This window comes from Gorilla gorilla, chromosome 14 (assembly GCF_029281585.2).
Source record: "Gorilla gorilla gorilla isolate KB3781 chromosome 14, NHGRI_mGorGor1-v2.1_pri, whole genome shotgun sequence".
NCBI lineage: Eukaryota > Metazoa > Chordata > Mammalia > Primates > Hominidae > Gorilla > Gorilla gorilla.
Genome location: NC_073238.2, coordinates 75156686 through 75169630, shown reverse-complemented (window position 1 = coordinate 75169630; position 12945 = coordinate 75156686). Strand labels below are relative to the sequence as shown.

The window sequence follows — 12945 nt, the reverse complement described above, 5'->3', positions numbered from 1 at the left end:
GTAGGGTCTGAGTCTTGCTCAGCATTGTTTTCTCCAGTGCTTAGCACGACAGAATCAGGCAAATAGGTGGCACTCAGTAAATATTTGCTGAAAGAAAGACAGAATTACTGAAAATACTGGGAATGAAACAAGCCTCCAAGTTCAAAATTGCTATCTGTTTAACACCATTACCTGGGCTTAGCTAAGGGTGCAAGATTGAAATAGAAAATATACTCCTTTACTTTTCCTTCTTTAGGAGAAGTTTGCAGCAAAGCACATTAGGGTAGATTTAGATTGAGTTCAAATGATCACAGAAAAAGATTGCACAACACACAAAAAGTAAGCTTATAAAAGCCATCTCTGATTTGCACTAGAGAACACTGAGCTTGAGACCAAATAAACTGCTTTTCTAGTTTTGCAGTAATGTACCTTTGACAAAGTCACAAAGAACCCCAGTTTCCTCATTTGTAAAATATCAGTAATGATTCTTTTCACAGGATTATGGTAACAATTCAATTTGAAAATATATATAAAACTGCTTTCTCCTGGGCCCAAACAAAGTGTTTGGAATTAGACTGACTACTAGAATTAAATTCCAGTCCTACCACTGAGCAGCTGTGTGACCTTGTAACATTGGGATGATGCTACTTACCTCTTTCCTTCACTGTTACTCATCATAGTTACTGAGCATCGACTGCTGGTGGTGTCATCAACGCTCTCCTAGTCACTCTATATGAAAGCAGTAGGTAAGACCCATTGCCCTCTATCCTGTGGAGCTTAGTTATAATGGGCAGAGGCAGACAACAAATAGGTAAAAAGAACAAATAATGTAGCTTAAAGCTGTAATAAAATCTATGAAAGAAATCGACTTATGAAAAAACTAGGAGGAGTGGGGAGTACAGCAATGTAGAGGGAAAACGTCTGTGGAGAAATGGGGTTTAGGTGAGCCCTAATGAGAAGAAATGTGATGAAAGTAGGGAAGAGTCGTCCAAGAGGAGAGAACAACACATACAAAGATCTTGGGCTAGAAACCTGCTTAACTTCTAAGTAAAGCCATAATCAACATTAATTATTAATTTCAAAGGAAAAATTATTGTATATTCCAATATCATAAAGTTGATGTCCATTATGCTAAATAAAAACACCAGATCCCAGAAAAAATGATCACAAGAATTAACATTAGTTTTAATCTGGCATGGTATTTTTCTTTCAATTATAATTTGTATAATTATTCAAATATATACAATTGTTTTCCTGTTCTCATTAAAATCTTTATAGATACAACACATGTTAAACTGAAGACTAAGCTCAAAATAAACATATTTATGATGCCCAATGTTCAAAGAACTAACTTTTTGGTGTTTCAAAGCCCCTTTTAAAAGAAAACTGAGAAAAGCCAATTTTTAAAAAGTTAGCATGAAGCATAAGACTAGTGCTGTTATAAATGAACAAATCATGAGAATTCTAAGAAAAAGTGCCACACACACCAACAATACAACTGCAAAGATTGCCCTGTTTAGTCCCATGTAAAATGCATGCAAAGCCCAAACTAGTCCTTACAAATACAAAAAAGAAAAAAATTTCTAGTTTAGTAAAATTTCTCACATAATTAAAAAACCAAATGAGCTTACCTCAGAGTACAGTTATAACATCCCTATTTCACAGATAAGGAAGCTAAGAGGGTTGACAAGGTCACACAACTAGCACAGGGTAGAGCTGGGGGATTAACTGAGTAGATTCCAGACCCCAGTATTAACCTCCCTCTTAAACCTCAACAAAGCTACCATTATACTACTGGCATTAAATCATTAATAACCATGAGTTATTTTCAGTATTTCATCGTGAAACTCAGGTTAGGATTACTATAAAAATATTTTTCTGCCAGGGTTAAAAAAAGTACTAATGGACAAATTGATCCATTAAATGAAAATACATGTATCTGAGTAATTTAGCTACTTAGGTAAAGTCAGATATGGCTCTCTTGTTGATAAACAGGTATTTATATACGAGGCACTAGACTTGTGGGTCAAAAACCATTTAGAAATAACAACCTTATGTTATTTTTGCTTTAATTCAAATATTAATATACAAACCTATTTCCTTATCTGTCAAATGGAAATAATATATATTTTGCATTTACAGATGATAAAATGAATTAATAGTATGCAAAGCACCTAGCATAGTCCCTGGCACATAGCAGATGCTCAATAAATGACACTTATTATTTTATCTTATGGTTAATAAATGTATAAGCGAACGGACAATTAATTGAGGAGGAAGAAAATAATGGCAAAAATGAAAAAGAGGCTCATGTGTTCTAGTATTCTAAGAAAAGCTATATCCATCTTCTACAGATCCAAGGACCAAAAAAAGTAATAATATTATCATATGCAAAGAAATTAAATTAATTTAAAACAATGTAGATTTAATATGCAAACCCTACAACAGAGGAAACTTCTTCAGTTTACTAATGCTCAATTATATTAGATATAACATCTAATATTTCAAAAATTCACAGCAAAGTATATTAGGATCATCTGAATTTAGAAACGCCCCTAATAATATTCTAATAAAACTGTGGGCTAAAAGGAACCTACACAGCCTCTTTTCATGGTATTTTACAGAAACCAGTTCTGAAAAATCAGGTCCTTTGGGTTTGGCTCTTAGTAAAGTCTGGAGATGTTTGTAGCTTAGTGCTGGATACATTATTAGTCTAAGAAAGCATCCATGTATATAATGCATTAAGCATAATTTAAGGTTCATAAAAGATGAAGCCTAGAACTCGCACATACCTAGGCAATTAAGTATGACACTGAAATTATTAACTACCTTTTTACATGTATTTACAAAGTCAAAATACTATAATGACTTAAAAAGCAACACATCAATGGCAGGACAAGGTGTTTTTCACTCACCAGTTTTTTTTAAAATCACAACTCTAGGTGAGGCCAATTTTTAGGGATTTTTCCCCAATACTACAGTTATGTAACAAACCATTACTCAAACTTAGTGGCATAAAAGAACATTCCCTTTATTATGCTCACAGATCCTGTGGGCCAGGAATTCAGAAAAGGCACAGCGGGGACAGTGTGTCCCTCTCAGATGTGGAGCCTCCAGTGTTAAGATGCACAGCTTGAGAGGGGCTCAACAGCCAGCACCAGAATCACCTAAAGATTCACATACCACACAGGTCCAGGGCCAGGGCTGGGAGCATTTACAGACTAGGACTGAGGACTGGAGGCAGCCTCTCCATGAAGCTTGGGTGCCTCACTGCATCACTGTCTCAGAGGAGGCAGCAGTGTAGTATATTTTCACTTTCCACCTGGTACTGTGCCTGCCATCTTAAACTACCTGCCTGGCCTTGTTACTCTGACAAAAGGTGTCATGCTGTCAGAATGCAGGTAAATCCAGAGACTGCAATGTCCTAACAACATAAACCAGAACATTTCAAACTTACTGTAGTGAAAGACCAGGGTTTTTGTTTTAGCTGCAGGTTCTGGTTTTAATTTCCAATCTGCTGCTGACTGTTACTTTTGTAAAATGCAGTAACAAATGTTTAGGTACTGTCAAATTGCTAAAGCGGTTTCTAAACACTCTCAATTTCAGCACTGAATCTGTACTTTTTTGTTGACTAGATACTAAGTGGCTCTGGCACAGACTATTAACTATTAAAGGTAACAAGTTGTCCACAAATAGAATTGGAAATAATTAATTCAAGTTAAGCTTAAAATACTATCTAGAAATTTGGGGTACATTTGCACTTCAAAAAGAATGGAATGGTAAAAAGGAATCAGCTTTACACGAAGAAAAAGTCAAGGGCTGGGAAGCCCATAGAGATGGCTAGGAATAGAAAGAAAGTGATAAGCTGTGGGTAGATAGCTACACATTTCTTCTGCTTTCTGCTGTGCTGGCAGTTGATGACTTTACTCACATAGCAACCATTTATCCCTGGTTTCCAAACAGGCACTCTACCATAGATTTCCATCAATATGTAGTAATGCTGTTTGATGCAATAAGATATAAATATACATAATAGTCAATACATAGATGATTCTTGAGGAAATCCCTCACAATAACATCTAGCCTAATATATACACATTCTCTCTCGTCTCGACCTAGTTTCCTTCCTTTCCAATTAAGCTATTACCATTATATTACATTCCCTTTGTGAGGTCCCTATTCTTCAGTCTTCAAAGTTCAAGCAGTAAATCTACAAGGCAAGCTATCCAAAGTGACCTGAAACTTGAATAAAAAAAATAAAGCAAAAACAAAGCCAAAAAGACACCTTCCATGAACTATCAAAGATCTGCAACTTGATGTGAAGTGCCCATGAACCATTAATGTATCTTTATATCTGCTAATATCTAAACAGATTATTTACATCTATATATCCTGTTAACCAATGTAAATACTAATTCTCACAAAATCCACAGAAAATAAAAATAATGGAACACCATAAAAACAATATAAATAATGTAGTCTGAATTTTATCCTGCCAATGAGAAGAGTCAATGGAGCATTTTAAGCCAGCAGGTAGTGTGATCAAATTTGTGGTTTGAAAGGTCACTGACCACAATATGCAGAATGGGATCATAAGGTTCTGCAAAAAAACAGTGAAAGCCGATGAAAGCCTTGATGAAGGCCTGAAGTAGGGCAGTGAAGGTGGAGATGATACATGGTGAGTGGAGGATGCTGTTGCATCTGCTGCTGTTGCTGACGCCAAGCACTAGGCTTAGCACTTCACATACATTATCTAATTTGATCTTCCCAACGACCTTGTAGCCCTACAATAGGTGCTATCACTACTTCTCCATTTCCTGATGAGAAAATTAAGGTTAATAGTTCTATATCTTGCCCAAAGACATACAACTAGTATACAAGAGCTGTGAGTTTAGTGGTGGAATTAGTTGTATGTATCTGCTCCAGTACACTGTCCTTTTCATTAGATAACAGAAAACAATGCAATCCAACCTCACTTTTTTCAGAATATTAATAAAAATGTCAACTAGAATTATGTTTTATTCCAATTTAAAGATATAACAACAAAAAGTCAATGCTGAGAAAAATTTCTAAGAAAAGTAAACGTGATAATCAATTATTTCTAATGAAACTTTTAAAAATCAGAATATATATTTTTTTCCAACCAGCCTGACAAATTACTGTACAGAATCTGATATGACATAACAAGTCCATCCAAGCCAAGGCTTACTCCGCTAAATTCTGACTTCTAGAGGTACTAAAACTAAACAAAATCCTCAGACAGCTTATGCTGATACAAAACACAGAAGCAAGAAAGGTTTGATTATGCAACTGTATTAGAAAAACAAACTTTTTAAACCCTAAATATATGCATACCACTGAATCACAATTACTTCTTTGTAATGTCAATTTGAGTCTATAACAGACCCAAATAAATGATGCTGCTAATATGAACATAAATAAGATCTTAACTCTCTTCATTAGCTGTCCATAATGCATTTAACCATTAAACATTATGAAGATGTTATCCTGAAATACTTTCTAGATTTATCTTAGAAAAATGTCCAACATTTTCTCCCATCAATGAAGTCAATTTTAGAACAAGAGATTTACAGAAAATAACCAAATTTTCCACCAAAGTGGAGATTCAACTTTATAAAAGTAAAAATTTACTCTGGGCTTTAACTCCAATTAAAAATACATGCTATCTTAAAATGAGCTGAAAAACAATTCAGTAGCTTGCCTCAACTGTTTTTGTGTTTGTTTGTTTATTTTACAGTATACCCCAGCTCACCTAAGAATACTGGCACTGAGTAGTGTGAGCAGGTCAACAAGAGAAAGTAACACAACGATACCTGCTAAAGATACCTGAGGGCAACCAACACACAGCTTTCCCATCAATCCTGTTATCTTCATTGTACCCATGAAGACAGAACCAAGAGAATATAAGAAATAGCTACAAGCAAAATAATCTTCCACATATATATGTGTGTATATCACTTTATCGTCTAGCTATTTGTACTTAATGTGTGTTATCATGAATCTCTTCTGTGTGAGGCCAACATCATCAAAGAGAGTTTAGGGTCAGAAAAGCTACTAGTAATGGTGCAATCAGGTCCTGGTAAGGTAAACCTTTAAAACAATGAAATAGCAAACCAAATAGTGTTTTCAAGTCTGCCTGATTAAAGTATTTAGTAGCCATTCGAAACAACGGGTAGGTCTTATTTTGCAAATAAAACTTTGAAATAAAAGACTAAATATTATTACAGGTTACAAATATACCAGATCAAATCTGATTACTGTTTTCAAAATAACTTCTGCTAAGCACTTATATTTTGTTCAGTACTGTTTTGTTTTACATTAAGTAAATGATGAAATCCTTTGAAAGTAAGCATTCCTATGTCCCTTCAGTTTATGATTTCTTCTGTCTCACACACTAGACAGTGAGCTTCTTTGGGACAAGAGCTACAAAATCAATCTACTTCCCTGTGTTTTCTGAATGAGGTATTTTAAATACTAAATAAAATACTGCATTTATTGAATGAATAATTCCCCACAACACCTACAACTACTGTCTGTTTTCAATCTCAATCCCATCTTACCCTATTTTCCATTTTGCAGACAGGAAATTTTTTCTTAAAGCACTAAAATAAACCTCATGGCTCTTATGCCAAAAACCCTTTAATGACTTTGTATCACATTTGGACAGAATTAAAACTCCTTAGGACAAAATCCTTGTGATCTGGCTCTAGCCTACCAATTCCATGTCTCTCCTCACAGCACTACCTCTACCATACGTTCCCAGGCACAGGGAATTGGTGCTCTGATGCCTCCATGCCTGTATACATAGTGCTCCCTCTACTTGGACTGCCCCAACACTTCCCCTCAGTCTTAACTAGATGTCATCTCCCCTAAGAAGCCTTCTGCCCATTTCCTGAATCAGTCAGTGTGCCCTCCCCACACAGTACATCTAGGAGAGATTAAAAATTTTGCTTCCTGTATGTAGTGTGATAGGCCCCCAACAAAGTTATTAAACCTTGAAGGCAAGACTGTGAGTCAAGGTCATGGTGCTCATCCAAGAAGCAGGTGTCCCTGAGAACCCAAACATAAATTTTCCAAACTTTTATGATGTGTTTTCCCTTTAAAACTGAATGCCTTTAACAGCAACCAGGTCACATCTTGAATGCTTTGCTGCTTAGAAATTTCTTCTGCCAGATACCCTAAATCATCTCTCTCAAGTTTAAAGTTCCACAAATCACTAGGGCAGAGGCAAAATGCTGCCAGTCTCTTTGCCAGAACATAACACCTTTGCTCCAGTTCCCAACAAATTCCTCATCTCCATCTGAGACCACCTCAGCCTGGATTTCATTGTCCATATCATTATCAGCATTTTGTTCAACAAGTCTCTAGGGAGTTCCAAACTTTCCCACATTTTCTTGTCTTCTTCTAAGCCCTCCAAACCATTCCAACCTCTGCCTGCTACCCAGTTCCCAAGTCACTTCCACATTTTCGGGTTATCTTTTCTGCAGCGCCCTACTCTGCTGGTACCAATTTACTATATTAGTTCATTTTCATGCTGCTGATAAAGACATACCTGAGACTGGGTAATTTATACAGGAAAAAGAGTTTATGGGACTTACAGTTCCACATGACTAGGGAAGCCTCACAATCATGGCAGAAGGCAGTGAGGAGCAAGTCACATCTTATGTGGATGGCAGCAGGCCAAGAGAGAGCTTGTTCAGGGAAATTCCACTTTATAAAGCCATCAGATCTCATGAGACTTACACTATCACAAGAACATCTCGGGAAAGACTTGCCCTCATGATTCAATTACCTCTCACCGAGTGCCTCCCAAAACATGTGGGAATTCAAGATGAGATTTGGGTGGGGACACAGCCAAACCATATCAACTTCTATAGTGTCTCCTAAATCATGAAGTTATGGGAAAATATAGCATAAAAGTCTGGAAAATTTGCAGACTGACAATGTGATAGAAAAGAAAATCCCATTTTCTGAGAAATCCAAGTCAGCTGCAAAAATATGCGTAAGTAACATGGAGCTGAATGTTAATCCCCAAGACAATGGGGAAAATGTCTTCAGGGCATGTCAGAGGTCTTCATGGAACCCCTCCCATCACAAGCCAGGAGGCCTAGGAGGAAAAAATGGTTTCATGGGCTGGGCCCAGGGTCTCCATGCTATGTGCAGCCTAGGGACTTGGTGCCCTGCATCCCAGGCACTCTAGCCATTGCTGAAAGGGACCAATGTAGAGCTGGGGCCGTGACTGCAGATGGTGCACGCCTCAAGCCTTGGCAGCTTCCACATGATGTTGAGCCTATGAGTGCACAGAAGTTAAGAATTGGGGATTGGGAACCTCCACCCAGATTTCAGAGGATATATGAAAATGCCTGAATGCCAAGGCAGAAGTTTGCTGCAGGGGCGGGCCCTTCAAAGAGAACCTCTGCTAGGGCAGTGCAGAAGGGAAATGTGGAGTCAGAGTCCCCACACAGAGTTCACCACTGGGCACTGCTCAGTGGAGCTGTAAGAAGAGGGCCACCATCCTCCAGACCTTAGAATGGTGGATCCACCAACAGCTTGCACCATTTACCTGGAAAAGCCACAGACACTCCTCGCCAGCCCGTTAAAGCAGCTGGGAGGGAGGCTGTATCCTGCAAAGTCACAGAGGCAGAGCTGCCCAAGACCATGGGAGCTCTCCTCTTTCATCCGTATAACCTAGATGTGAGACATGGAGTCAAAGGAGATCATTTTGGAGCTTTTAAGATTTGACTAACATGCTGGATTTCGGACTTGCATGGGGCCTGTAGCCCCTTTGTTTTGGCCAATTTCTCCCATTTGGAATGGCTATATTTACCTAATGCCTGTACCCCCATTGTATCTAGGAAGTAACTAACTTGCTTTTGATTTTTCAGGCTCTTAGGCAGAAGAGATTTGCCTTGTCTCAGATGACACTTTGGACTGTGGACTTTTAAGTTAATGCTGAAATGAGTTAAGACTGGGGGACTGTTGCGAAGGCATGATTGGTTTTGAAATGTGAGGACATGATATTTGGGAGGGGCCAGGGGTGGAATGATATGGTTTGGCTGTGTCCCCACCCAAATCTCATCTTGAATGCCGACATGTTGTGGGAGGGACCCAGTGGGAGGTAATTAAATCATGGGGGCAGGTCTTTCCTCTGCTGTTCTCGTGACAGTGAATAAGTCTCACGAGATCTGATGGCTTTGTAAGGGTTTCTCTCCACAAGCTCTCCCTTTGCCTCCTGCCACCTACGTAATAAGTGACTTGTTCCTCCTTGCCTTCCACCATGATTGTGAGGCTTCCCCAGCCACGTGGAACTATAAATCCAATACACTCTTTTTCCTGTATAAGTTACCCAGTCTCAGGTATATCTTTATCAGCAGCATGAAAACAAACTAATACAGGAGTCAAAAGCAAATGTAAGGGGACAGGAGGATGAAAGGAAATCAAAGGATCTCTCAGTGGGACAGTACGAAGAGAGATTGGGACAAAAGTACTCATTAAGTCAGAGTCAGGAAAAAGAAAGATCTGATGCAGCAGCAGAGACTCTCCTGCTGGCTTTGCAGAAGCAAACAATATGTAAATTGCCTATGGGGTGGCCCATGTGGCAATAATCTGAAGGCAGCTTTTAGGAGATAAAGCAGTCTCCAGGCAACACCAAGCAAAAAACGGGACTTCATTTCCACAAGGAAATGAATTCTGCTAGAACGGGTGAGCCTGTAAGAGGAACTCAAGTCTCTGATAACATCACCGCTCCAACCAAAATCTTAACATCAGCATCTGAGACTTTAAACAGAGGCCCCAATGAAGCTGTGCCTAGACTCCTAACACAAAGAAACTATAAGGTAATAAAGTTGCATTGTTTTAAGCCACTGACTTTGTGGTAATTTGTTACACAGAAATAGAAAACTAATACATCATGCTTATAAATCTAGCCCACATCAAACATTTGTTTTCTCAAATGCTACACTGCCTTTTCTATATAATCTAGAAAACATGCTTCAATTTTTATGAAATCTGAACATTTCATATTTGTTATAAAAGCATTTTATCTCTGAGCTTATTTGGCTAGATTCAAAATATATCTGAATGAGAAACTGAATTTAAAAGTATATTTCCTTAACTTTTTGAATTGTATTTTGAAAACTTACCATTTTAGAAAATATTTACTATATTATGTGCTTAGAAAAAGGCTGCATATTTACCATACTTACTTCTCTTTTCAATATGGTAATCACTAAAGTATATAAAAAATATACCACATTGTGAAAGCATTTTCGCTCATTGTGTGAACATTTTCAAACTATGTAATATGAGGAGAAAGAAGAGATATATCAATTTCACAAGCAAAATAAGTTATATAAGATTATATAATAAATTTCCAACACAACAACCTGTTTACACAGTTATATCTGTCATCTAGATACGAGCAAATTTGGGAAAACTGGTTTGGTGAGATTACTAATCCCAGTTAGGGGGCAAAATAAGCTGCCATTACGTTTTCAGATTAAGTAAATTTATAAACAAACACTCAGGATATATGTTCATATTATAGTTGTTTTACACTACAATTCCAAATAAAGTTTGGTCTTTTAAAAAGAAATATGCTAAAAAAAAAAAAAGAAAGAAAAGAAAGAAAAAAAAAGGGAATCAACTTTAAATTAGCTTACCTTCCACATTCAAAGTTCCCATTTTAGATTCCAAGAAATCAAATAATGTGCTTGGTGCTGATGGCCTTGCATTTCCCAGGTCCTCTTCATCTTCAGATCTTATTCGCCCCCTGCCTTTTCCTCTACCTTTAGATGCAAAAGCAAGAAATATGTACTGTATATGCAAAAACAAAAAGAGAATATATACTAATATATAACCAACAATAATTTTAAATAAGGATTTTAATTTCTTTTCATATTTTTTGTATAGTCTACATCTTTTAAGTAATTTTTTTAGGTTTTTAAGTAATTATATTAAGTAGCACATTTAATCCTCTAAATAAATGATCTATTCGGAAGTCTGAATTTGTTCATATAAACTATCTTTTAAGGAAAAATTATAATTTATTCTTTAACCACAGATATTTTTAAAAGAATATAGGACTGGGACCACATAACAAACTTGACCATGCAATGATTAAAGAATAACACCAAGTAAATGTAATATTTTTGTTAATTTTTAAAAGCTTAGTCATTTACTCAGGTGGCAGAGTTCTAGAAATAATAGAACCAGTCACATATTTTCTCTATTACTCATAACAACCTTGTTAAATAAGGTATTGTTAGACCCATTTTGTTTTTGTTTTGTTGTTCTTGTTAGACCCATTTTGTACAAAAATGAAGACAATGAGACTGAGACTACAAATGTCTCTATGGTTCCCAAACTGGTGTTCCTTCCACTTACCATAATGTTAAATAAAATTACAGCCCTCACAGAAATAACAGCCTCTGTCAATAACATATATTCCTCTGAAAAGCAAACAATACTATCTGGCACACTGCTTAATAAATTATACCTCTCAGAGGAGGACCCATAACAGGTTTCTGTTTATTGCTTGTAAGAAGTACGTTCAATGCTGCTTCTAAGTTGTTGCCATTATCCATAAGAGCTTGCCTCGATGCTTCCTTACTGAAGCCCATTTCCGTTATGTGCTTCAGAGCTTTCTCATCAACCTGGAAGGAATAAAGAGAAAAGCTGGCTGATAGCCCACAGATAAGGCAAGGCATAAACTTTTAACTATTTACTGTGTTTTAACTAAAAATTACATCCCATACTTATGTAAAGATGTCATTCTAATACAACATTCTCTTGCTGATTTTTTACAAGAGGCAAGGAAGAATCTGTATGATATGTGGGGTTGTGCCTTGAGTATTCTCTGACCTCACAAGTAACACTGCAAAAGCAACGCACAAAAAATAAATTTTATGGTATGTTAGAGTACAGCCTTTGAAAATAATATAGACAGTAAGGAGAAAACTACTTAATGAAAATTTTTCATGGTAAAAAATGGAAATTTTTTGATACTTCTCCATACTAGAAGGGAAATGTAATTCATACAGCACCTCTCCAAAAATGTAAACTATTGAAGCTAACAAAATGATACCCCCCAGTAGCCTTTTTTTTTAAACTAGTACTTGAGTATTCTAGCTATATTCATTAGCAATACTATCTATGATGCTTTGACAGCTATACCCCAATAAGAAAATCTACTTTACAAATGCCAGAATCCAAATCTCTTTTAAAAATCTAGACCTGAATAGAATTCAAGAACCACTTAAGGAGTATAAACATATCCTACGAAGAAATTTCTTGAACCAAAGCCAGCTGAGAAAAACGAAACTTTAACTTTTATACATCTAATAGTTAACATGTTCATACATTGTTTTCCTGATTTCCTTAGTTCTTTGTCAATGGTTTCTCTCAGACCTTTGAGCATATATAAGACAGTCCATTTAAAGTCTTTCTCTAGTTAAGTCCAATGCATGGGCTATTTGAGGTGCGGTTTCTATGGATTTCTCTTTTTCTTGTGAATGGGCTAAATTTTCCTGCTCCTTTGTAGGCTTTGTAATTTTTTGTTGGGAACTGGATGTTTTGAATCCTGTAATTAGGTAACTGAAAGTCAGATTGTGCCTCCTCCCCAAGGATCACTACTGTTAACTTGATGAAGGTTACAGTCATCAGTTTGCTTAGTGACTTTTCTAAACTTTTTTCACAAGAAATATATTGCCCATGCCTATGTCCTGAACGATATTGCCTAGGTTTTCTTCTAGGATTTTTATGGTTTTAGGTCTTACATTTAAGTCTTTAATCCATCTTGAGTTAATTTTTGTATAAGGTGTAAGGAAGGGATCCAGTTTCAGTTTTCTGCATATGGCTAGCCAGTTTTCCCAGCAAAATTTATTAAATAGGAAATCCTTTCCCCATTGCTTGTTTTTCTCAGGTTTGTCAAAGATCATATGGTTG

At 36.7% G+C, this 12945-nt stretch overlaps 1 protein-coding gene across 9 annotated transcripts in view; it reads right to left on the bottom strand.

Annotated features, from left to right (window-relative positions):
• The window catches only part of TDRD3 (tudor domain containing 3), a 177336-nt gene that overhangs the window by 52347 nt on the left and 112044 nt on the right, over nucleotides 1-12945 (bottom strand). For all 9 annotated transcript variants that reach the window (XM_031001379.3, XM_031001378.3, XM_055360748.2 and 6 more), the window contains 2 exons: nucleotides 11498-11654; nucleotides 10662-10787 (listed from right to left, as the gene is read on the bottom strand). In XM_031001379.3, the coding sequence (XP_030857239.3) occupies nucleotides 10662-10787; nucleotides 11498-11654 (283 nt within the window). The remainder of the gene's footprint in view (nucleotides 1-10661; nucleotides 10788-11497; nucleotides 11655-12945) is intronic.